Source organism: Bicyclus anynana, chromosome 27 (assembly GCF_947172395.1).
Source record: "Bicyclus anynana chromosome 27, ilBicAnyn1.1, whole genome shotgun sequence".
Classification (NCBI taxonomy): Eukaryota; Metazoa; Arthropoda; class Insecta; order Lepidoptera; family Nymphalidae; genus Bicyclus; species Bicyclus anynana.
The window spans coordinates 1,066,232-1,094,196 of record NC_069109.1 but is presented as its reverse complement, the minus strand read 5'-3'; the positions used below and the strand labels follow the sequence as shown (position 1 = coordinate 1,094,196).

General features: G+C 36.8%; 2 protein-coding genes across 3 annotated transcripts in view; one reads left to right on the top strand and one right to left on the bottom strand.

The window, feature by feature from the left end:
* Positions 1–4,781, bottom strand: part of LOC112049566 (S-phase kinase-associated protein 2) — a gene marked incomplete in the record, with an annotated part of 12,707 nt that extends 7,926 nt beyond the window's left edge. Inside the window, 5 exon segments of the mRNA XM_052890294.1 lie at positions 1–138; positions 993–1,158; positions 2,111–2,185; positions 4,337–4,406; positions 4,574–4,781. Coding sequence (XP_052746254.1) covers positions 1–138; positions 993–1,158; positions 2,111–2,185; positions 4,337–4,406; positions 4,574–4,641 — 517 coding nt within the window.
* Positions 4,782–5,559: 778 nt separating this feature from the next.
* Positions 5,560–27,965, top strand: part of LOC112049548 (BCL2/adenovirus E1B 19 kDa protein-interacting protein 3) — a 45,459-nt gene continuing 23,053 nt past the window's right edge. Inside the window, exon 1 of one of the 2 annotated variants that reach the window (XM_052890302.1) lies at positions 5,560–5,783. In XM_052890302.1, the coding sequence (XP_052746262.1) occupies positions 5,744–5,783 (40 nt within the window). In that variant the 5' untranslated portion in view covers positions 5,560–5,743. The remainder of the gene's footprint in view (positions 5,784–27,965) is intronic. The other variant, XM_052890300.1, reaches the window with a different exon arrangement.

Sequence of the window (27,965 nt, the reverse complement as noted above, 5' to 3'; positions counted from 1 at the left end):
GTGTCCTCCCAGCCGTCGCGGCACCGAACCCCTTGTAGTCCGCGCTCACCGACTGCGCCACCGGGGTCTCCTCGTCTACTTGGTACGCGTCACAGATGCTCGTCTCCAGGATCTGGTCTGACGGCTGTAGCGGCTTGACTGGAAACAAAAGAAAAAAAAATGCGTGCGTACTGTGTACACATGTCAGAAGTGAAACTTCTTTGGCGAACTAATTTATAAATCTCGTTTATATTTGTACAAATCTAAAACTTTACATTTCCGGGACTAAGAGGAAGGGAAAAAGGAAGATAGGTTAGGAATTTAATTGTCATTAAAATATAAAAAGTGTTGAAAATTAATATAAATTATAAATTTAATTTTTTCAATTTATTTCTTTAATATTGACATTGCGCGATTTCTCTCTCTCGTTCAATCTTTCTCACTATAGCTCTCTCCCTCACTCCATAGCACTGTGCGTGATACGACGTTCGCTGTCTCACTTTTTCTCTCAATCTTTTTCACTTGCTCGCTCCCTACTCTCACTCCACGGCTAGTTGCTTCATTGTACGTTCCCCCTGTCTCACTCTCTCAATCGGTCTCGATCGCTCTCTCTCTCTCTTTTTCGACACTTCCGTTACATACCGGCGTGACGTTACATCTGTAAAATTTTTACCCTCATGCGCCTAAAGAAGTTTCACTTCAAAACATACTTATACCTTCCCTGCCCGACATGTTCTCTGCACAAAAACACTAACGCGACTGGCAGCGTGACGGTGTCTACGCTGCCTAACAAACAACTGAGCTTAAGTCGTCTTATTTAAACCAACACTGATAGCTGCCCCCTACAATAACATAAATTATGAATATTAATACCTACTGTAATCGATATATTTGATGTTTTCCTGTAATGGAGGAACTAGTAACAATAGGTGTGTTCATCTAAGACATGCCCCATCATCATCATTATCACCAGCGAATTCCACGATATTTAATATTCTGTGGTAAATACTCACATTTCTCAGAACTCCTGGGGCTTTTGATCCTCGACGACCCCGGGCTGGGGCTAAACTTGCCCCGCGGAGATTTGGGGCTAAATTTGCCCCGGGGAGACGTTATTATACCGTTCACATTCGGGTTTACGTTTTCTATGTCGCGTTTTCGCTTCAGGCTTGATTTGTGCTGTGGAAAATTATGAATATTATCTATATTATATTAATACTGGCGTTCGTTGATAACACTCCTATGATATGCGAGCGACAGGGGGAAAGGCTGCGCAGGTGTGAAATTGTGCGTGCGGGGAAGTGACGTGCATCAGTCGTGGGGTTTTCATTCACACGCCCCCAGGCCCGCGCGCACCATCGGGAGTGTTACAAAGTTGCCAACGCCCGCGACTTCGTCGTCGAGGAATTTAGACTTTCACAAATCCCTCGGGAACCATGGTTGTTCTGGGATGAAAAGTAACCTATGTGTTAATCCAGAGTAAAATATATTTCCATTACAAATTTCAGCCAAATCGGTTTAGTAAATAAATAATAATAAATAAAAATAGTTTATTTCAGTAACATCAATCGAATAACAAATAATTAAAGGCTAGAGTCTTCTTTTAAGAGTTGTACACTCCTGTGACAGAAGACTCCGCTCTTCCATAACAAGCCGTAATGAAACATATTTAAAATTAATCATAGTGGGTAGGTTAGGTTAGGTTAGTAGTAGCGGCGTTAAAGAGTAACAAACATTGAAACAAACATACATACAAACTTTCGCGTTCATAATATTAGTAGGAATATCTATACTTAATATTAAAAAGCTAAAGAGTTTGTTTGTTTGAACGCGCTAATATTAGGAACTAGTCCGATTTGAAAAATTTTTTCATTGATATAGCCTATTTATCGAGGAAGGCTATAGGCTATATATTATCCCCGTATCCCTACGGGAACGGGAACCACGCGGCGTCAGCGACTTAACTTATTTTAAAAATCATTTTACAAATGGACAGCTACATTATCAGCGAGTAACATAGGCTAAATGTTATCCTCGTTTTCTCACTGGAGAATGTAGAGGAACCTCGTGATAAACTTAACTGATTTTAAAATCATTTTGCAAATGGACAGCTACATTACCATGAACTTACATTATTAACAGGCATAGTGTCGCAGCTGTCTCCGTCGTCAGGCTCTAAAAGGCTAACACCCATTTCTTGGAACACCTTGCAAGAAAATACATACTAATAATATTATAAATATGAAAGTGTGTCTGTCTGTCTGTTTGTTTGTGTTTCAGCAAAACGGAGCGACAAATTGATGTGGTCTTTTTGTCTTTCTGTAACTGACCCAATACCGATTGGCAGACTTCACACACATCGAGAATGGGGATGATGACTAGGTTTGAATATATCAATTTTTATGATACATTTGTGTAAATAAGGGCAATGTTAACTAATTTATACATCAAAAACAAAGATCGTCTGAATATTTGCAAAATACATAAAAATAAAAAATTTCAAAATCTATAATTTTTTTATCATAATTAGATGAAAATTCATACTGTTTTAGCTTTCTTACATTAAATGTGACATTTTTCAATAAAGAAACTATAAACATAAACGCACAAATAACAAAGATATTAGCGATTTTGTTTGAACGCCCATACAAATCTAGCGATCAGCGAGCCAACGACGTCACTTATTCGTGCCATTTTGTATGGAGTGTTTTTCAGGGATCCGCGTCAGCGCCGCAAATCTGACCCTTTAAATCCCTGTAGCTCCGAAAGTAATGATCGCAGATACCCTGTTACTTTTACAAAATTGCTTTACTATTAGCATACTCTTAATTTATATACAATTTAAAAAACTGTCATCATCCCTATTAAGGAAATTCTCAGGCATCCAGAATTACTCATGATGCTTGACAAAATGTGATGCATTTTGTCAAGGGAATTTAAATAAAATAAATTTTTAAGGTATACATTGCAAGGTTGTCCCCAAGGTAGATAAATGACAACACTGGGCATGCAGATTGGTCAATTGCATTGTTGGATTTTTCCACGCTAGTGTCTCTACAGCCCGACACAGGCCTTTACAAAATCTAACCAGAACCGAATGGTTAGACATCCATAAGTCGGACAGGAAGCCACTGTGTTTCTAGAGGCTCAAGACTGTTGTGTTTGGAGGTCCATGCAAGAGGCCTATGTCCAGCAGTGAACGTCCATTGATTGATAATGATGCAAATTATATATATAAGGTGGCAAAGTCTATTTCACTGACTTAGCCATATTTTATTTGAAAGTGTCAGCTAAAAATATTGTACATTCAAAAATTTTACTAATAAGCAAAATATTTGCTGCTAAATGATTTAATCTGTGTCAAACAATCAAGTTGAGTTATATAATAATAATTAGTATATTGTCATTATCAACCCATATTCGGCTCACTGCTGAGCACGAGTCTTCTCTCAGAATGAGAGGGGTTAGGCCAATAGTCCACCACGCTGGTTCAATGCGGATTGGCAGACTTCACACACGCAGAGAATTAAGAAAATTCTCTTGAATTAGAAATTTTCCTTCATTGTTTGAGGCACATGATATTTAATATCATAAAATGCTCATAGCTGAAAAGTTAGAGGTGCATTCGCCGGCACCAGATTCAAACCTACACCCTTTGAATCAAAGGCAGAGCTCATATCTACTGGGCTATCATGTCTCTATGTATACCTACTAATCATCTGAAGAGGTATATGACTTTGTCAAGTTGTAGGGAAGTAATCTCTGAATATACTAAACAAATTTTGAAAATACTTTTACCAATAGAAAGTCATGTTATTTGTGAGTATCTTATACTATATTTATCGCCCATATTCCACCATGAGAATGGGAACATAGCCGGTAAAACAGCTGAGTACAGTTTGTGGTATTGTAGATGATAATATCTGGATCTACAGAACCAATTACGAAAACTCTTTCACCACTAGAAACCCACATTTTTTGTGAGTTTCTTATGCTATATTTTATCCTCATATTCTCACGGCAACGGGAACAACAAGCGCGCGGATATGTATAAAAGTTAAATACTGAAGTATTAGCTTAGTTTTTGAGAGAATACTTGTATTATAGTCAGGAATATTGCAACATCATAGCTTTTATCGACAAAATACGATGGTTAACCATAAATACCTACTCTACTCCCACAAGTTTCGTCTCAATTTTAGGGTATTTAAAACCAATTTAATATGCTTTTAGAGTGAAATAATGGTAGGAATCGTCATAAGTTATGAAATTACGGTGTTAATTAACAGTAATTTTGCACTTTTAATACAAATTTTAAGTGTGAAGTAGAAAAGAGCGGGAACTTAACAAAACTCACCTCCGTGTCTGGCCTCCTGTCCATTAAACTCCAACTTTTGCGCGTCAAGTTATCCGTACGCATCCTTTTTCTATAAACAACACAATTGCTTCACTTTATTAACGCATTTTATGTGAAAAAATGATAATAACACGCGTTTGCCGCCTTTGACTTTGGCGCCAACCGATCAGCTGTCATACAATTTCTAGAGCACGGGGCACCGAAAACATCATTTTACACTTAAAATATTATATTTACCGTGGACTTTCTATAATATCCGGGACGATAGACGATTGATTCTCATCTTCATTGGTGTTTGCATTCATTTTGTTCAATAATATTCTAGAAAATGATCTTTTTAATTTACAATTAACTACGGAACGTCATCACTAATTTGGCGAACTACGAAAAAAAAGAAGATTTTCATAGAAAGAGAACCATGAACCAATCCAAGGTAAAAGTAGAACAAAGTTAGTGTTACCATATTGCAAACTTCAAGAAAATTAGAATGAAAAATTATAAAAAAAGTAACATGTGCTGTGCGTGAAATAACATAAACCTGCTGCTGTAAGTGTGACAGAAAGGGAAGCCATTCAAAGTGGCGCCATAACGCGTTACGCTACAAAGCGGTTATTACTATTATAAAACTCGAAAACCTTACTCAAAAACTTCTTATTACACAAAAATGTACACAAAAAGTGAAAAAAACCATCCTAATGTAATATACACGTCGTAAACTTTTAGTCCGCTCTGATAACACAAACATATGCATTTGCTCAGTGGAGTAACTAAATTCGGATCGCTTTTTGCAGTAGGCACGTAACATGTCTATAGTATGAAATATTACTTGCTTAAGTAGTGAATTGGTTTGAATACGGTACCAAGCGAAATAGCTATTTGTTTTTGTTTGCTTTCATATTTCTTTTTTAAGCATCTTTACAAACCGATCCGTAGACAGAGTATAGGTGTAATTTTATTCTAAAGTATTTGAAAAGACGAACTATAATTTATTTCCAATTGTTATGCTAGTTGTTACGCTACGCAGAGGTTTGCGATTTGCATGAATAGATGAGTAATATATTGGCTTTGCATGCATGTCTACAACCAATCTTCCTTAATTTTTTTATATGCAGTATTTTTTTTGTTACGACAACATTATTTTTGTTTACATCTCGTTAGCCAATCCGAGTACACTAACACAGCGCTCCAATCTCCCATTGGCTGATAAAATAATCGACACGAAATACGTGCACCTTTTCTGTCAACAAACTCGAATCAAAACAGAAAACAAAGGATTTCTTGCGAAATCGCTCGCCGCGCATATTTTTCTTGTAAATTACAACGCAAATCTGCCTTGTAACTTTATCTTAAAAGTGTAGATTGTCTGTAAAATAAACATTTCGCAGTGCAGTGAGGAATAAATCGAGAATGGCTGCACGAAAACTGAATACGATCGAGGATCTAAGTGGTAAGCTTCCTTTTACGTACATAAACAATGGATGTCTCATACAAATATGCAACTGGTTCCTACTTCGTATGACGAAACAACAGTTTCTTCATTTGAATCATGAATGATTAATTGTTATATTTGTATTTTCTATTCTATTTTAAACGTACTCATTATTTCAATCGTTTCCTCTCTAAAGTGCGCAGTTAGAATTGTTTTGCAAACAGCTGTGTCCTTGGCAACTTAGGTATTTTGTCGTGGGCACACGATTGATAATTAATTAATATTCAACCTTTGGGGTTACTTAGAATACGATAACAAAATAATAGGTAAAACTTAACAACCTAATTAAAGATTATACAAAATACAAATGCCACAATGTTGAATTCAAGTTGTAATTAGAATTTGCAATTTCATCAGACAACAGATGTTTTCCATTACAACGCCTACTATTTCATTGTATCCTGGTACTTTAATGTAAAATATTTTCAATATTATCATTTGGAAAACTAAAAAAACACATTAAAGAACAACTTGAGCTTTATAAATCACAGGATTCTTTGTATATGTAAAAGAGGTCGACGCCCTACGTTTTCACCCGCGTAGTTCTGGTTCCCGTGAGTATACTGGGATAAATATAGCCTATGACACTAAAAAATAATGTGTCTTTCTAGTGATAAAAGAATTTTCAAAATTGGTTCAGTGGACCCAGAGATTACCACAAACTTTACCTCTTTACAAATATAGATAGAAGATACTGAAATAATCTGCATAGTGCCCTTATCTTTGTGTTTTCTCATTATCAGCATATTTAAACAGTAAACTATTTTTTTTTCTGTATTTCTAAAATCATTCAATTTGGTAAAAATCTGCAGAAACAAAGTAAATTATAAGAAGATGAAGAAAAATTTTTTGCACACAAACCAAAATATGATTATAGAAAAAACAGAAACAAAAAAAATGCATGACAGTCTCTTTGCTACAAACAATCTCTTAAAGTAACAAGTAAGATCTTAGCTCTCTCATCAGGGGTTGCCTGGTAGAGATTACTTTTAGTAATAAGGCCGCCTTTGCATGCTAAGTTTAATTTATCTTTTTATTGTTTTAATTTATAATTGTATTTTTGTGTGCAATAAAGTATTTCTTATTCTTCTTCTCCTTAGCCTTTAAACAAACAAACTTTTCTGCTTTATAATATTTCATACTTAGTGTAGATAAAATCATTTATTTCTACATGTTGTGTTGAAAGGTCAGATCCTCTCAATATTCAAATTAGTATTTCAAATAGAACAGTGCGTGTTGGCAGTGATGACCTATGGTTCCGAGACTTGGTCGCCAACTATGGGCCTCATGAGAAGGCTCAGAGTCACACAGCGGGCGATGGAACGAGCTATGTTAGGAGTATCTCTGCGTGATCGAATCAGAGTGTGATTTTTCATTTTGTATTTTAGTATGTCTTAGTATAGTCACTGAAAGCACCACAGTACAGCAATATTGTTCACTTATTTCAGTTATTTTCATTTTAACACAAAATTACTGAACCGATTTTCATGAAAATCAAATGGGACCAATCTGGAAGTATAGTCTTTCAAACAAAAGCAGAATTTTTTTAATTGGATATAACGAAGTTACAAGGTAAAAAAAAGAAAAAAAAAACATATGCGTCTAATTGTGAAATTCCTCCTTTTTTTGGAAGTCAGTTAATATTAACAAAGATCTCGCTATTGCAGGCTTTTTATCTATTATATTTTATTGAATTAAAATTATAAATTAGCAGTAGTTTGAATTTACTATGAATTTGCAGTACTAGCCAAAGGTAAACAGTATATCTTTTGTTTGGCAAATACATGTTGACACTGTAATGCATGAAATTATCATAACAATGGATGATCTATACCGCATCTAATTACCATATATATTCACTTGGAAAAAACATATCCAAACAAAGAGGGACCAGATCTACCGTCAATATAGGGGGTTGTATCGGATGCTTGCTCGGAACTCCAGATTGTCCCTGGAAAACAAGCTACTTGTCTATAAGACAATAATTAAACCAGTATGGATGTATGGAGTCCAATTGTGGGGTTCAGCATGCGACTCCAACATTAGCATTATACAAAGAGCGCAAAATTACATATTGAAACAAGTGTCGAACTCGCCGTGGTTTCTACGAATAACAGAAATTCACGAACATCTAGAAATGCCAACAGTAAAAGAAGAAATAAAAACCAATAACATCAAGTACAAAGCCAGACTCAGAAACCATCCGAATCACCTGGCTGTACAGTTAACGATACCACAGACGATTCAACACTTGAAAAGACGGCAAATTTGATTGAAAGCCATAAATAACATTTAGATGGAGCTGCTCCCACTGGGGAAGATTGCTTTTAACCGCCAAATTTACTTACAACACCTCTGCTCATAGTCTGTCGACTGATCGCACGAGGATAATAGAACAAAAAAAAAAAAAAATTACCATATAGACAAGTAATTTTATTTATTTTTGTATTATAATGGTTCAATTAAAATTTAGATGCTGTTCCAAAAATAATATAATAACTTTAAATAGTTTAAAAAACTACATAACTTTTAGCACAAAAAACTACAAATATTGGATTTAAGTCACGGACTATTTTATCCCCGGCTGGGCCGATTGAGGTTCTCTTAATTGGTCCAGGTCTGGCTGGTGGGAGGCTTCGGCCGTGGCTAGTTACCACCCTACCAACAAAGACGAGCCAAGCGATTTAGCGTTCCGGCACAATGTCGTGTAGAAACTGATAGGGGTGTGGATTTTCATCCTCCTCCTAACAAGTTAGCCCGCTTCCATCTTAGATTGCATCATAACTTACCATCATTTGAGATTGTAATCAAGGGCTAACTTGTAAAGAATAAAAAAAAAACAAAAACTATTTGTTACGTGGGTAGTTTTCAAATAACCAGTCCGCCATCTTGGGGAGGCCGCCATATTGGATTTGTAATGACGTTTCCTAGCTAGTCATGTATTGTCATCAGAACTCAGAGCGTGTGCAAAATTTCATCCTAATCGAAGACCGGGAAGTGGGTCAAATTAAGATTTCAAGTTTTTTTTACATACATAGTTAATTAACATACGTAAGTGAAGATAATATAAACGTGTTAAAAAGAAAATACTTTGTCTTTCATGTATTTTTTTTTTAAATAAACAAATTAGGAATGAAGGTAGAAAATGCATGTTATTTCATTACTTATTAACCCACTTCTAAAAAGGAGGAGGTTCACAATCAAAAATCAAAAAAATCAAAAATTCATTTATTTCAAGTAGGCTCAGTATACAAGCACTTTTGATACGTCAGTTGACTATTTGTAAAGATTCTACCACCGGTTCGGAAGGCAGGTTCAGCTGAGAAGAAACCGGCAAGAAACTCAACTGTTGCTCTTTTAAAAAAAAATATAAAATATCAATATCCTATAGTTTTACTTCCTGTGTGAAGGTGGTAGCTGATCCAACGCCCTCCAAGCATCCTTATCAGTAAGGAACTCATCAATGTTGTAGTACCCTCGACTAAGTAAATGTTTTTTAACACATTGCTTAAAGCTATGCATTGGCAGGTCCATCACAGTCTTGGTTAACCACAACTTACAATATAGTTACTGTAAACTGTATTTACAGTAGTTTGCTAAGTTAATACAATAACCTTTGCTTGCTCAGTGCAATTTAACACCTATCCTATAAGCCTGTTAAGCCAAGAAAGATAAGAACTTTAAAGCGGCTTAAGTATTTATTGTACTTAGTGTAACAACCTACAGCTCACTCTTGACACCTATACTAAGCCATACTTGATGTGTATGTTTCATCATCATCACTATCAACCCATATTCGGCTCACTGCTGAGCTCGAGTCTCCTCTCAGAATGAGAATGGTTAGGTCAATAGTCCACCACGCTGGCCCAATGCGGATTGGCAGACTTCACACACGCAGAGACTTACAAAATGGGGATGATGACTAGGTTGGAATGTATTGATTTTTATAATAAATTCGGGTAAATAAGGTCAATGTTAATTAATTTATACATAAAAAGCAAAGATTGACTGGATATTTGCATAATAAATAAGATTATAAAATTTCAAATCTATTAAAAATATTTTATCGTAATTAGATAAAAGTTCATACAGTTTTAGATCCATACATTTAATGTGACATTTTTCAATAAATGAACTATTAACATAAACGCATAAATAACAAAGATATTAGTGATTTTGTTTGAACGCACATACAAATCTAACGATCATTACATTACCTACGACGTCATTAGTTCGTACCATTTTGTATGGGGGTTTTTTCAGGGCTCCGCGGCAGCGCCGCAAATCTGACCCTTTAAATCCCTGTAGCTCCGAAAGTAATGACCGCAGATACCCTGTTACTTTTACAAAATTGCTTTACTATTAGCATACTCTTAATTTATATACAAAAACTGTCATCATCCCTATTTAAGATGGAAGCCACGGCCGAATACTCCCACCAGCCAGACTTAAACCAATTAAGAAAACCTCAATCGGCCCAGCCGGGGATCGAACCCAGGACCTCCGTCTTGTATATCCACCGCGCATACCACTGCGCCACGGAGGCCGTCAAAAGTTGTAAGTGCCCCGGACCGGATTCGAACCTACGGCCTCCGAATCGGAGGCAGAGGTCACATCCACTGGGCTATCACGGCTATCTCAAAAACCCAGAAACGTTTCATTATCAGCAAGCTACGTAATCACGAGTGTGGTATCTAAAAAAAGTGCGTTTTTGTTAACTTTGATAACTGGCAAAAACGAAGGTCACTTACCATGTAGAGAACAGACCCGTATTGTTATGGTTGGGTAACTGTGAAGTCTGCCAATCCGCATTGGGCCAGCGTGGTGGACTATTGGCCTAACCCCTCTCATTCTGAGAGGAGACTCGTGTTGAAGAGTGAGCCGAATATGGGTTGATGATTATTATTTATTATTATTATTCAAAAAATAAATGTAAGTGCTAGCAGACGCCCGCGACCTCGTGCGCTTGATTATCTATTTCATCCCCTATTTTCACTCCTTTCTATTTATATTTTCGCATGTTTTGTATAATAAATAGCCCATTAATCATTTTACAAAAATATAACTCAAACATGTACGATTTATATTAAAAAAAAACTTAAAAATTTATTTTCAAACTGTAAGTACAATTTTTAAAAACCTTGAATTTAATTATTTTTAGTATTTTTTTAGTAACACATATCAAAATTTACAAATGTACCTTAAAAAATTAAGGACTTTCCACACAAACTTTCAACCCATATTTCACACCCTTGTATTTATATTTTAGGGTCAAAAGTACCCCATGTTTTGCTCCTAAGTCCCATTTACAATTATACCAAAACTCACCTTGACCGGTTCAGCTGTTTAAAAGTGAAAAGGTAACAGACAGACAGACTTAATTTCGCATTTATAACATCTATACTAATATAATAAAGCTAAAGAGTTTGTTTGTTTGTTTGATTGAACGCGCTAATCTCTGGAACTACTGGTCCGATTTGAAAAATTCTTTCAGTGTTAGATAGCCCATTTATCGAGGAAGGCTATAGGCTATATATTATCCCTGTATTCCTACGGGAACGGGAACCACGCGGGTGAAACCGCGCGACGTCAGCTAGTTAGTATATATTTATTTAGTTTATATACAAGTTCAAAAAACCATCCTATTGTTATTTGTTGATGGACATCCTGTAACGAGATAGTCGTTGAAACCACCCATCGGAACGAACGTGGTGTGGTGGGCGGATGCTATATACTCGCACGGTTCGTTGACTTAAAAGTTTATATTGTAAACTACGTATTTGATCGGTAAATCTTTAGCGTTCCGGTACGACGTGTTGAAACCGAAAGGGGTGTGGATTTCATCCTCCTCTTAACAAGTTAGCCCTATTCCATCTTACATTGCATCATCACTTATCATCAGGTGAGATTGTTGTCAAGGGCTAACTTGTAAAGATTAAAAAAAAAATAAAAAAAAATCTTAGAAATCCCTAACAAATGCAAATACAAATAAAATAAATACAATCTAAATATAATTTAGACTTATAATAAATCTGTAAAGAGGTCAATTCTGTACATGAAATACATTTACAAAATAACTATCAGGGGGTACAAAACAACTATCCGCGTGGTTCCCGTTCCCGTAGGAATGCGGAGATAAAATATAGCCTTCCTCGATAAATGGGCTATCTAACACTGAAAGAATTTTTCAAATCGGACCAGTAGTTCCTGAGATTAGCGCGTTCAATCAAACAAACAAACTCTTCAGCTTCTTAGTATAGATCTGTAGAGAGGTCAATTCTGTACATGAAATATATTTCCAAAATAACTATCAGGGGTGATTAGTGATCGATACTGATGCAAAAAATGCAATCGGTAAAATTTTCGTCTGTCTGTCTGTATGTTCGTTATAGAAACAAAAATAAAAATTTTAATAAAAAAAATTCAACCGACTTCCAACTCAAAAAATAACTTTAACTAAAAAGCAAAAAATAACATCCTACCTATGTGCTACCTTCTGATCAGTTTGAAGGCGGTGCCAAGCCAGTGATGTTTTAATTAAATACATTTAAACTACAAAATTTCTGTGGTTATTCCAGAAACAGCTTTAATTAAAACACGACACTGGCTTGGCACCGCCTTCAAACTGATCAGAAGGTAGCACATAGGTAGGATGTTATTTTTTGCTTTTTAGTTAAAGTTATTTTTTGAGTTGGAAGTCGGTTGAATTTTTTTTATTAAAATTTTTATTTTTTTATTTTTAGTGTTAGCATACCCTCTGCGTCTGTACAGTCACAACCTATCTAAGTGGAAAGTTCTTATCAATACAAAATTATCAAGTCCAAACACAAGGTAGCTACTGTGAGCAGTCGAGGAGTTCTCTTCACTGTGCTTCGTCTTCATCACCAGACCCTTAATACATTCGCAATCCATCTAGGTGGAAAGTTCTCATCAATACAAATTTATCAAGTCCAAACACAAGGTAGCTACTGTGAACCGTCGAGGAGTTCTCTTCACTGTCCCTCGTCTTCATCATCAGACCCTTAATACAGTCACAATCCATCTAGGTGGAAAGTTCTCATTAATACAAATTTATCAAGTCCAAACACAAGGTAGCTACTGTGAACCGTCGAGGAGTTCTCTTCACTGTCCCTCGTCTTCATCACCAGACCCTTAATACAGTCACAATCCTTCTAGGTGGAAAGTTCTCATCAATACAAATTTATCAAGTCCAAACACAAGGTAGCTACTGTGAACCGTCGAGGAGTTTTCTTCACTGTCCCTCGTCTTCATCATCAGACCCTTAATACAGTCACAATCCATTTAGGTGGTAAGTTCTCATCAATACAAATTTATCAAGTCCAAACACAAGGTAGCTACTGTGAACCGTCGAGGAGTTCTCTTCACTGTCCCTCGTCTTCATCACCAGACCCTTAATACAGTCACAACCCATATAGGTGGAAAGTACTCATCAATACAAATTAATCAAGCCCAAGCAAAAGGTGACTGCTGTAAATCCTTGATGAGTTCCATCGCCTATGTTTCGGCTCCATCATCAGACCAACTCCAAACCTTCATAAAGTTGTAGTGGTTTAAAATACCTTATGGAAACACTAACAAACGTACTAGCCGTCTCTACAACTTTCGAAAGTTTCCCTCAATTTCTCCAGGATGCCATCATCAGATCCTGACATGAAAAAAATGGGACCACCCTGGAAGTAAACCCTACAAAACAAAAAAAGAATTTTGAAAATCGGTCCATAATTGACGGAATTATCGCTGGACATACATAAAAAAAAAAAAAAAAAAAAAAAAAAAAAAAACATACATACAGCCGAACGTAGAACCTCCTCCTTTTTGGAAGTCGGTTAACTACTCGACGGATTTTAACGAAAATTTGGACAATTCTTGTTCATACTCCTGGGCAGGTTATAGTATACTTTTCATCACGCTACGATCAGTAGGAGCAGAGCAGTGAAGGGAAGTGTTGGGAAAACGGGCGAAGTTACTCCATTTTAACAGCGATACTACTGTAAGGGCTGGATTAAAGAGGTCTAAGGGCGGACGAAGTCGCGGGCGTCCGCTAGTATAGAATTATTATTATTATATGTAGGTATTACCTAATGTGCATGCATGAAGTTATATTTATATATTATATTATTAATAGTTAGTATTTTATAATTGATAGAAGTTAAGATTATAACCAATTGTACCAAGTTCCGTTAAAATCCGTCGAGTAGTTTTTGTTTCTATAACGAACATACAGACAGACAAAAATTTTAGTAATTACATTTTTGGCATCAGTATCGATCACTAATCACCCCCTGATAGTTATTTTGGAAATATATTTCATGTACAGAATTGACCTCTACAGATCTATACTAATATTATAAAGCTGAAGAGTTTGTTTGTTTGATTGAACGCTCTAATCTCAGGAACTATTGGTCCGATTTGAAAAATTCTTTCAGTGTTAGATAGCTCATTTATCGAGGAAGGCTATAGGCGGCGTCAGCTAGTTTATTATAAGTATTATTTTATATATAGACTAGCTGACGCCGCGCGGTTTCACCCGCGTGGTTCCCGTTCCCGTAGGAATACGGGGATAATATATAGCCTATAACCTTCCTCGATAAATGGGCTATCTAACAGTGAAGGAATTTTTCAAATCGGACCAGTAGTTCCTGAGATTAGCGCGTTCAATCAATCAAACAAACTCTTCAGCTTTATAGATTAGTTTATATTCGCATGGATGTAAGATGTGCTGACCAAATTGGTGTACAATTTGATGTATTTCAACAGATTGGTTGATTGCTCTGAAACTTCTCTCTCAATCTATATATAGCGCGGGTCTTTGGTCCCATTCGCTCAATTGGGATCAATTGGGATCGCCTATACACCTCCGGTTTGGATCCCCAGCGGATCGGTTGCTAGGCGACCATTGTTGCAATATTACACTGCTATATTCACTGCATAAAAGCGCCGTGACAGCCAGTGGCGTGCGTAAGGTCGTCAGATCAGGGTATGCACGAGTAATAAAATTAAGCTTACTGGAAAAATCTGTATTCAATAAGCACTAATAAGACAACTCTTAGGGTATGCAGTACTTTAATGCATGTATGAAGTGCACACCACTGGATATGACCTCTGCCTTCGATTCGGAGGGCGTAGGTTCGAATCCGGTCGAAAACTCGAGCTTAGCAGCGGTTTTGATGAAAGTTATCAGGCGACTAAACATTTTCCGACAATTATAATCATCGTCATCATCAACTCATATTCGGCTCACTATTGGAACGAGTCTCCTCTTAGAATGAGAGGGGCCCAGGCCAATAGTCCACCACGCTGGCCCAATGCGGATTGGCAAACTTCACACACGCAGAGAATTAAGAAAATTCTCTGGTATGCAGGTTTCCTCACGATGTTTTCCTTCACCGTTTGAGACACGCGATATTTAATTTTCTTAAAATCCACACAACTGAAAAGTTGCATGCCCCAGGAAACTACAACCTCCGAATCGATGGCAGAGGAGGACAAATCCAATCAGCTATTGGCTGTTAATGTACCCAATTTAAAAACCTTGTGCAAGCCACGGCTACAAACTCGACTTTTCATAAGCGTTTGTAAAAGCATACTTGTTATAAAAGAATTTTTAGTTTGTACGCTTTCGTTGACTGCTGCGAGGCGGGTCTTTGTGACACTTTCCTTTGTTCTTTTGTTACTCTGTTGAGATGAAACGCTTGCAAAATTTGGTGCAAGTTGCACCAATTTTAATGATTGATATAACAAAGAGCCTGGCACTACTATATATACTTCATTTTTAGGGTTCCGTAGTCCACAAGGAAGAAAAACTGTATTTTTTAGGGTGAGGTACCCTAAAAAACTGTTCGAGTTTCTTGCCGGTTTCTTCTCAACAGAACCTGCCATCTAAACCGGTGGTAGAATCTTTACAAATAGTCAACTGACGTATCAAAAGTGCTTGTTAACTGAGCCTACTTGAAATAAATGAATTTAAAAAAAAATACACGTAAAGTGGGGATGATTTTTTTTTCGTTTATTTTACAGTGAAAGATATGAGGGGTCTTCTTTCAATATTTATCAATTTAGGGATCCGTTTGTAAAATATTTTAAGAGCAAATTTTTGTTAGAGTTTATTGTTATCAGTCGACTATAATGGTAAAATAGAAAATTTGAAAAAAAAACAAAAATTTTGGGTTTCATTCCTTACATGTAAAGGGAGGATGATTTTTTTATCGTCTATCGATCTATCTAAGATATTACATGAGAGATTAAAATGCTAACTTAAACGAGGGGCCTTCTTTCAATATTTTTCAATTTAGGGATCCGTTTGTAAAATATTCATATTTTAAGAGCAAATTTTTGTAAGAGTCTAGTGTTGTCAGTTGTCTTTGAAATGGTAAAGAGAAAGTTTGAAAAAAAAAAAAAAATTGGGTTTTCTTCCTTACATGTAAAGTGAGGATGAATTTTTTATCGTCTATCGATCTATCTATCTATATTACATGAGAGAGAAATGCTAACTTAACGTTGGACCGTGCTGGCTTTGAAAGAATATTTTCTATGGGATTTAATGAGGATTCATAATTTCATGACAACCCTTCGTTAGAGACCCTTAAAGTTTCGTTTTTATCGGTGTTTTTCGAATGTTTGCCAAAAACCTAAGTGACGAAACACTTAATGGGGTCGTGATTTCTCACATTATGACGAGGAGAATATTAAAATACATTACTTCAAAATGTTTACGCAAAGTGATAACCTTAATCCCGCTCACCCGAATTGAATCAGCGTGATGGGTCTAAGTTCTATATTCCGTTTCCTAAGATAGCCTGTTTGACTGTATGTTTTTTTTTTTATTTTTTATTCTTTACATGTTAGCCCTTGACTACAATCTCACCTGATGGTAAGTGATGATGCAGTCTAAGATGGAAGCGGGCTAACTTGTTAGGAGGAGGATGAAAATTCACACCCCTTTTGGTTTCTACACGACATCGTACCGGGACGCTAAATCGCTTGGCGGTACGTCTTAGCCGGTAGGGTGGTAACTAGCCACACCCTAAGCCTCCCACCAGCCAAAAATGTTTTTATTCTTTTTTGTAATTTTCTCCCATTTTTCAATATTTTCTTTTTAAAGCTTATATCGCGCACGATTTGAAAGTACCAGGCGAGCATAGCAATTTGAGAGTTTTATCCCCGTACGGGGTCGTTGACCCGTCGAGACTCGAGACGTCTAGGTGCCTTTGACCTTCAAACATTGTACATTTGATTTGATGTACTCGCCACGGATCGATAAACCTGTTTGTGCAACATGCTGCCCTGGTACTTTCTTTGTGTTTTTTAACCAGTTAATCTTTGGGGTTAAACTTAGCTTATAGTTAGTTTGTGGAACAAAAAGAATTTTACTAAGAAACTATTTAATAATAGGTTAGGAAGGTAGTCAATGCCTTAACTGCTAGCTATATTCTTATCCTGTTGCTAACTTTCTAGATAAAACCTCACTCAAAAGTATATTTTCAAATTTTAATTACATATTATTTATTGTAATAACAATAATATATCATTTTAATTGTCACATTACAAAAGTTACATTAAGATTACACAAGATTTAGGTAATTAAAACTGTACTTGTAATTTTTTTTTGAACAATTAAAGTCATTACATAAACGATTTATGAGTTCAATTGCCTCTTAAGATTAAAACTATTTACTTAGTTAAATAAAGTTAAGTTATTCATAACATTTTTTATAACTATGTATTTGCAAATTTCTTAGAAATATTGGATACTAGCAGACGCCGCGCAGTTTCACCCGAGTAGTTCCTGGTCCCGTAGAAATACGGGGATGAAACAGCCTATGATACTCGCAAATAACGTGGCTATCTATTGATAAAAAAAAATTTAAAATCGTATCTGTAGATCCAGAGATTATCCCGTACTACCTCACCAACTTTATCTCTTTATAATATTAGTATAGACATTTCTTAAGAGTTAATTTGTGTACAGTTTTAAACAAATTAGTGAATAGGCCAGCCGGCCTTCAAAACTGGCTTGCACAGAGTATGTAAACATAGAAGCGCGTAGTATTTGTCATATCTTATCTTTGCATACTTTAAATTTGCAAATCTTAACCTTGATTACAAGTAAACAAACAAGCGAAAATTATGAAGGTAGGCCTCTTTTAGAAACAACTAGTACAGTGGCGTGCATAGCGTTTTTAACTAGGTATGCACTTTAAATAAAAATTGCAAAATTCCTTGTCCAACTATGTTTAGGGTAGGCAGTGCTTATTTGCGTCTCTGAAGTGCACGCCACTGATTACTAGTAATAATAGGAACTTACTATTATTACTACTTAATAATAGCATACTATACCTATATTTTTGGCTGGTGTGAGGCTTCGGCCGTGGCTAATTACCACCCTACTGGCAAAGACGTACCGCCAAGCGATTTGGCGTTCTGATACGATGTCGTGTACAAACCGAAATGGGTGTGGATTTTCATCCTCCTCCTAACAAGTTAGCCTGTTTCCATCTTAGACTGCATCATCACTTATCATCAGGTGAGATTGTAGTCATGGGCTGTCTTGTGAAGAATAAAAAAAATATATAAATATACAAAATAGTTTTGCGGAAATAGTTTTTATTATGTATAATAGCTTCATAAAAACGTTAATAAACGGTGAGCTAAGAATAACGAACCGACAGACAAAAAATTTCATGTAGTACTTGACCTTCGACGAAATTAGGGAAAGAAATGTCAAATAGAATGTTGTGAATAAGGTGCCAAATTACTTTATGTGTTAGTTCCTAGTGGTTCATCATCATTTCATCATCAACCCATATTCGGCTCACTGCTGAGCTCGAGTCTCCTCTCAGAATGAGAGGGGTTAGGCCAATAGTCCACCACGCTGGCCCAATGCGGATTGGCAGACTTCACACACGCATAGAATTGAGAAAATTCTCAGGTATGCAGGTTTCCTTACGATGTTTTCCTCCACCGTTTGAAACACGTGATATTTAATTTCTTAAAATGCACACAACTGATTTGGAGGTGCATCCCCGAACCGGATTCGAATCCACGCCCTCCGGAATTGGAGGCAGAGGTCATATTTACCGGGATATCACGGCTCTCCCAGTGGTTAGTCCATGCTTTTCATCATGAGGTTCTAGGTTCGAGTCTTGTCTAATATTGAGCTTTTCTTCCTTTTTTTGTGCCAGGGTAACTGGCAGAGATCTCTTATAGAGATAAGTGTTTCCTTGTCCACTGTTTTTCTTTTTACTTAAGTGTTTGACTAATATTGGTACTAAATAAATTAAAAAAAAAAGAAATTTTCTTTATCAGCCGAGAATTGGTGGTGTTAAATTTGTCTAATTAATCAATAATTTAATGAATTAATCTTTCTTTACCGGTCACTATCATCATCATCTGACAGCTTCGACCATTAATAACATGACCTGCCTCGCTAGATATTATCCTTCTGGCAAAGATGGATTAAAGAGGTCTAAGGGCAGACGAAGTCGCGGGCGTCGCTAGTCATAAATAAGAAGATACAACAAGCGGTGTCTAGCCGAGTGCAAGTCCGTGTCGTCGTATGATTAAACGTTTAATTTTTCGTCAGTGTTTGTAAGTGATAAGAGCTGATAACAGCCGACAGACAGGCGGACAGCTTTGATAGGGGAATATTGACCCAACATTGTATCTATTATTGCTTGTTATATTCTAAACTAGCGGACGCCCGCGTCTTCGTCCGCCCTAGACCTCTTTAATCCAGCCCTTACAGTAGTATCGCTGTAAAAATGGAGTAACTTCTCCCGTTTTCCCAACATTTCCCTTCACTGCTCTGCTCCTATTGATCGTAGCGTGATGAAAAGTATACTATAACCTGACCAGGAGTATGAAGAATAATTGTACCAAGTTTCCTTAAAATCCGTCGAGTAGTTTTTGTTTCTATAACGAACATACAGACAGACAGACAAAAGTTTTACTGATTGCATTTTAGGCATCAGCATCGATCTCTAATCAACCGCTGATAGTTATTTTGGAAATATATTTCATGTACAGAATTGACCTCTCTACAGATTTATTCTAAGTGTAGAATGTAAATGAACTTATAAAGGATTCTACTTTTAGACCCGACATACGTTATAATGACAAGAGATGGATTAATTACTAAGGAACGCCTGCAACTCGAGCGTGAATATATTGTTTTTCATATCTTTCGGGAACCATGGATTTTTCCGGGATAAAAGACAGACAGACTTATTTTGTAACTATTTTATGTATTGTGGATATTAGGGATAAAAAATCTTTTACCAACAGAAAGCCACGTTATTTGCGAGTCACATCAGTATCAACAGCCCATATTCGGCTCACTGCTGAACATGAGTTTGCTCTCAGGATGAGAAAGGTTAGGCCTTAGTACACCACGCTGATCCAGTGCGGATTGGCAGACTTCACACACCTAGCGAATTAAGAAAATTCTCTGGTATGCAGTATGCATTCCTTACGATGTTTTCCCTTCACAGTTTGAGGCACGTGATATTTAATTTCTTAAAATGCACACAACTGAAAAGTTGGAGATGCATGCCCCGGACCGGATTCGAACCCACACCCTTCGAATCGAAGGCAGTGGTCTATCACTTCTCACGAAAAAAAAAAAACACGTCTGTATCGTTTTAGGCAGCCCTGTAACGGTATTAACGGTTTCGCTTTGTTATTTGGCGGTATTTTAAAACTGCAACGCGTATTCGAAATTCGAAATCACGCAGCGCCGGTCAATGCTCGCACGTCACTCATCGCTCGACCTTGGTGCAGTAAGGACGTGTTTGTTGTCTGATTAAACGAGATGTGAATAAACGGTATTATCTCCGCATTAGCATATGTTATTTGTTGGGGAAACTCGTGGAAATTGCAATATACTGTTATTTGCTAATAATAATGTATGCAAAGTAAGACGTACGTGCAATTTTCATATTGTTTATCTATCTGCATATTGCATAGGAGATTTGACGCGTTTTATCTACACATGAAAGTGTTTTTATCCGACTTTCAGAAAGAAAGGTGGATATATTTTTTTTTTTTTTTTTTAATGTGTTTTATATATGTGTTGTATATATGTGTTTCTAATATAAGTAAGAAAGCGTCGTTTACATCGTCGTAGCGATCGCGTCGGAAAAACGTAATGTTTACGTCCGTAGTTTTTAAATTAATCCGAATGTTAAATTAAGAAGTAACCAAGCTAACTCAACCATCGTTAAGTTAGCTTGGTTACTAATTATGGGCAGTCACAAGAAGGCTCAGAGTCGCTCAGCAGTGAGTTATGTTGGAGTATCTCTGCGGGATCGAATCAGAAAAGACAAGGTCCGCAGACCAAAGTCACTGACATAGCTCAGCGAGTCGCGAAGTGGCTCTTAATTCAAAGAATCGGTTGATGTTGGGGTACTGAGGAGCTGGAATACATCGGAAAGTGCAGCGTCGTTCGATCTCCAATAGATGAACTGACGACACAGTTACGTAGTTTACCATACCATTATTTTGTGGTAGAGGAAACACCTCGCGCAGGTCCGAGGACTTGTGACCTTGGGTGTAGGTTTAAGGGATCCCTTCCGACTAGCCAACATTCACCTTTCTTGCCCGAAATGTTCTCCATGACCACACTAAACAATTTATGATCAATAATAACACATAACATCACTTACGCGACTGGCAGCGTGACGGTGTCTACGCTTCCTAACAAACAACTGAGCTAAAGTCATCAAATACCCTCTTATTTTTACCAACACTTGATACCTTCCCTCTACAACAACATATCACATCACATTGAGTCTAATGATGATAGTTTTCAGTGAGATTTCACTATCTACCTATTAGTTACAAGTTAATTAAAATTTTCCATTCGTAACATTGGAAAATTCTATTTGAAATATACCGCATGCGATCAGAAGTTCAAAATTGCATTATTATAAATAGCTGTTTATGCAACAAACATGTTGTTTCTGGAATATTGTGAGTAATAATCTATTTTAAATTTAAATAATGCATATCTGTATATTACAAAGTATGTATTTACTTGTTATTTAGTCTATCTTTGAAATGTATCCATAGGTACATTTAGTATAAAAAAAAAACTGTTTTAACCCCCGATGCAAAAATGTCAGTCAGTATGTGGTTCCCGAACGGCAAGCAATTTCATTTTTTTTTGTCTTAAAGGTGACTGGTTGAGCCATTTAAAAGTTGTGGGGGGTGAAAGTGGGGAAGAACAACCGAATGTCTGCAAATATACTCGAGTGGGGTCTCAAATGAAAGCGCTCTGGAAGAAAATATTTACGACTTGATCGAGAGTGTTCTTAGCTTTGTTGGGCGAGAAAATTGGTGCTGGGAAATTAGTACATGGAAATCTGATTGTGTATCATCATTGTCAACCCATATTCGGCTCACTGGTTGAGCTCGAGTCTCCTCTCAGAATGAGAGGGGTCTATTTAATTTCTTAAAATGCACACAACTGAAAAGTTAGAGGTGCATGCCCCGATCCGGATTCGAACCCACACCCTCCGGGTTCGGAGGCAGAGGTCAAATCCACTGGCTAGGCTATCACGGCTCCGTTTATATTGGAATAAAAATAAACAATTTTCTTTGATCCGGATCCAGAAATTATTTCTATCACCGTATGTGATAAAAATAATTTCTGGCATTTCGGGGGATTTTCAAAATTTTCAATTTTAGGTTTGTATGTTTTCGTAAATGCGTTTATAGATTAAAAATTAAAAAAAAATGCACGCTTACTCCTATTACTAGACCGATTTTCATGCTGTTTTAACAAGTGTTAGTTAAGTAAACTTTTTAAATGCAATTCTTTAATTTTTCCAATATCGGAAAATATTAACCAAATTAATTATTTTTACAAACTAATTAATAATAATAACCAAAAGTCAATCAGTATTTAAATTAACCGATGACGACACGAAAGTACCAGGAGAGCACGTGCAGTGAGGAGTTCGCTCCATGGCATGCATCCAAAACAACACACAGTATATTGAACCTTAATGTGATTGACATACGAACTAATGACACCTATTTAAGGATCTATATTCAAATTTAATTTTTTTTTAATTTGCATACGGCTGTGGATTCTAGCCTTTTTAGAGCTGTCATTGTAGGAGTTCTTAGTCAGCGCGCAAAAAAGAGTCAACTAAATTGCTTGGCGCGTCTATAAATAAATAATGTTTGTATGTCTGTAACCTCACTGACTTGTGAGAGGTGAAGGGCATACGGCACTCACGCCGCGCACTCTTTGTGTCCTCCCTCCCTCTCCGCCCGCCGGAGTTCAGGGAGGTTGCGTCCACATATTGGAGGGAGGGGATATGCTCAGTATGTTCTTTCCCATTTTATAGTGGGCTCCATGGTCATAGAGGCGACCCTCTGAAGTCCGCGTCTCAGACGACCTAAGCGACTCATTCCGGTCGTTCCTTCTGCTTCTGTGACTCCGGTGACGCCACTGAGATCCAAATATGGAGCTTATAGATAGTATACATAGCTGACGCCAACTATGACAGGATATGTGTTCAAATATAATATAAAAGACCTATGTAAATGTACCATATTCTGGAGAAATAAAAATTGATTGATTGATTTATTGACACCGCGCGGTTTCACCCGCGTGGTTCCCGTTCCTATGGGAATACTGGGATAATATATAGCCTATAGCCTTCCTTGATAAATGGGCTATCTAACACTGAAGGAATTTTTCATATCGGACCAGTAGTTCCTGAGATAAGCGCGTTCAAGCAAACGTAAAATACTCTTCAGCTTTATAATATTAGTATAAATCAGAGTTCCCCAAACTTTTTTGTGTCGTAGACCCCTTGCCATGTTTTTCCGTGTTGGGTAGACCCCCTACTAACCTGATATTGATTTCCTGTAAATTTCTAACTGTACCTAGTTAAGTTTAGTGTTAAAAACTTAAAATGAAAACACATGTTAATTTGTACGTTTATTAATTGAATTTAAATTAAAACTACTCAAAATCAAATTTTGTATCTGTTATGTAAAATATAACATAAAATAAACTATAAATAAAATAACATAAGCAATAAGTCAATATTTTTAGTGAGAAGGATGAACCTGATGCTTTAATAATAAAGATATAAGATAGTATGATGTAAGTAAATAAAAAATAAAAATAAAATTGACGGCCGCGTGGCGCAGTGGGTAGTGACCCTGCTTTCTGCATCCACGGCCGTGGGTTCGATTCCCACAACTGGAAAATATTTGTGTGATGAGCATGGGTGTTTTCCAGTGTCTGTGTGTATTTATACATTATATAAGTATTTATATGTAGTATATAATTGTAAATTAATATTATAATACTATCAACTATCTTAGCACCCATAACACAAGCTACTCTGTATGCTTACTTTATAGTGATGTGTACTGTTTAAGTATATTTAAATTTATTTATTTATTTAAGTAAATAGGTACTATCAGTGTATGCGTTAAGATCCACCATCGTGGACCCCCATTTTCATTTCATGAACCCCTAAATTTTTTTTTCGCTGACATAGACCCCTAGGGGTCGATATAGAACACTTTGGGAATCACTGGTATATAAACACATGTCTGTCTTGTACCACTACATCTTAATGGACTTTGCCACCAATACATTGTCTATGTCTGAGTCAAGTTAAGTGAATCACTTTGAAAAGGTTAGCCCTTATCATCGCAACACAGAATGTTCCTCGACCCAACGTTCTTCCAACATTACTCGATACTTTATCTAATCTCAAGCAAATACAACAACAAAACTTTTGACCATGAGAAAACAATGCATACTAATATTATAAAGCTGAATTTGTTTGTTTGAACGCGCTAATCTCAGAAACTACTAGTTCGATTTGAAAAAATCTTTCAGTGTTAGAAAGCCCATTTATCGAGGAAGGCTATAGGCTATATATTATCTCCGTATGCCTACGGGAACGGGAACCACGCGGGTGAAATCACGCGGCGTCAGCTAGTCATATATAAAAGGGGGTTAAAGTTGGCTGTGAGAACTGTGAAAACAATGACTGTGGCCTCTGCCTCCGATTCCGGAGGCTGTAGGTTCGAATCCGGTCCGGGGCATGCACCTCCAACTTTTCATTTGTGTGCATTTTAAGAAATTAAATATCACGTGCCTCAAACGGTGAAGGAAAAATATCGTGAGGAAACCTGCATACATGAGAATTTTCTTAATTCTCTGCGTGTGTGAAGTCTGCCAATCCGCATTGGGCCAGCGTGGTGGACTATTGGCCTAACCCGTCTCATTCAGAGAGGAGACTCCAGCTCAGCAGTGAGCCGAATATGGGTTGATAGAGTAGATAAATATAACTTCGTAACAAAGTCTCCATCCTTAACATGGTGAGAATAACAATAATAAACGGGCAACTATATCCCTAGAGGAGTAACCTCGATTGTGTTGCATTGTTATTGCACCTGTTCCTTTCACTCCTTAAACGGTTTGTATGATGCAAAAAAGGTAACAACTATTGCACTTCATCCATACTAACTAGCTGACGCCGCGCGGTTTCGCTCGCGTGGTTCCCGTTCCCGTAGGAATATTTGGATAATATAGAGCCTATAGCCTTCCTCGATAAATAAGCTATCTAACACTGAAAGATTTTTTTTTGAAATCGGACCAGTAGTTCCAGAGATTAGCGCGTTCAATCAATCAAACAAACAAACAAACTCTTCAGCTTTATAATATTAATAGCGGGCGCCCGCGACTTCGTCCGCGTAGAAATCAATGTAAACTTTCAAGCCCTCTAAAAATAAAGGAATTTCCATACAAACTTTCAACCCCTATTTCACCCCCTTCTTATTTTATTTTCGCAAAAAAGAGTATTCTATAACTTTCTTCTTATTACTTGGTCTTAAACCGTGCCTAGTTTCATTTGAATTCATTCAGTAGTTTCAGCGTGATGCCCGAATAATAAAAAAACACAGACAGACAAAAAATCGATAAAAAATATTTTTAGCTTTTGTATTGATAATATAATGCCCCCAACAAAAATTTCCAAAATATATTCAATGTACAGAATGTACAAAATGTACAGAATTCGTATTATAAGTATAGATTCTAGATGGCGCTAGTAGTACTCTATGCCACGATAACGTTTGTTGTTACAAATGGTATTAGTAATTCTCAAATTGCTAATAAATGTATAGAATTTGACCAGTTTTATTATAAGTATAGATATTGAATCTTAAAGGTAGAATGCTACTGTATGCTCTTGGCCTATTAGTATCTGCGTAGTTATGACGTCACACGTACACACAACTGCAACTGCAGCGCAGCGGTAATGACTAATGAGACGATCACTTCTCAGAAGATATTGAGATCATGTCAAGTGACTTATTTATGAACGTGACTTCTGTCGCGTACAATACAGTTTGACTTCATCAAAATCATTTTTAACAACCCATATTCGGCTCACCGTTGAACATGAGTCTTCTCCCAGAATGAGAGGGGTTAGCCCTTAATCCATCACGCTGGCAAAATGCTGATTGGCAGACTTCACACTCGCAGAGAATAAATGATGATCATGATGTTTTTCCTTCACCGTTTGAGACGTGTGATATTTAATTTCTTAAAGTGCACACAACTGATAAGTTAGAGGTGCATACCCCAGACCAGACTCTAACCTACGTCCTCCGAATCAAAGGCTGAGGTCATATCCAATGGGCTATCACGGCTCGTAACCCGCGTTCAATAATTAACCTCAATCAGTATTTAATTGAAACGATGATGACCCGAAAGCACCAGGAGAACATACGAAATGAGGTGTTCTCTCCGAATGGGTTATCTCTGTCTGTACTAATATTATAAACGAAAGTCTGTAACGCCCTCCCAATCAAAGGCAGAGGTCATATCCACTAGGCTATCACGGCTTAGACTTGCAAGATCTTAAATCCGACCCTATAATCGTTGAGCGATCGTCTTCGAATACCTCCACGAAGTTTTGGCAAGTATTTCAATTGATGTACGAATAACAAATGCAGAAGGTCGGAATGGCAAATGGTTTCCTGATTTTGTATGTGCAAATAGCGAGATAATTTCTTGCTTTACTTCCGTATCGTCTGAACTCCTCAGTGTGTATGTTTACCTGGTACTTTCGAAAAAGTTTATCTATACCTATTAGATGTTTTTTTTACGGTTGCATAAGTTATACACTTAACAGCCAAAATGTCCTACAAATTGCGTGGTATATTATCTCGTTTAAACGCTCAGAAATATTTATTACCTGGTAACCCAGTTAGCTACCAGAATCAAGAAATTTTGTAAATAAAAAGTTAAGCGTCTCATCGAAATAAAGCTACTCACGGAAAGATGATTTGATAATTAATCAATTGTGAAAATTTTCCACGGATCTTGGGCTAAGTCTTTTGGAGGCTTCGGCCGTGGCTTGTTACCACCCTACCGACAAAGACGTACCGCCAAGCAATTTAGCGTTCCGTTACGATGTCGTGTAGAAACCGAATAGGGATATGGATTTTCATCCTCCTCCTAACAAGTTAGTCCGCTTCCATCTTAGATTGCATCATCACTTACCATCAGGTGAGATTGTAGTCAAGGGCTAACTTGTAAAGAATAATAAAAAAAAACAAGTCTACGTCAAATATAAATGGGAATGCCCATTTCCGGCCATGGCCTACCCTAACCAATCGTTTTATTTATAATCTAAATAACTTAAATGGTTAAAATACTAAAAAACAAGCTTTAAGCACGCACAAAAAAATTACAAATATTGGATTTAAGTCACGTGACTTTTATCGTATTCCTGATAGCAAATCATTTGATATTCATCTGATGGGGGTGGATTCAAAAAGCCAGTCCGCCGCGAGGCGAGGCCACCATATTGGATTTGTAATGTGTCTTAGCTAGTCATGTATTGTCATCAGAACTCAGAGCGTGTGCAAAATTTCATCCTAATTGAAGACCGGGAAGTGGGTTAAATTGAGATTTTAAGATTTTCTTACATACATAGTTACAAGTGAAGCTAATATAAGCGTGTTAAAAAAACTTGAAAAAATTCTACTTTAATTAATGAAAACATTACCTACTTCATAATTAATACTTTAATATAATACTAATACTAACATATAAAGCTGAAGAGTTTGTTT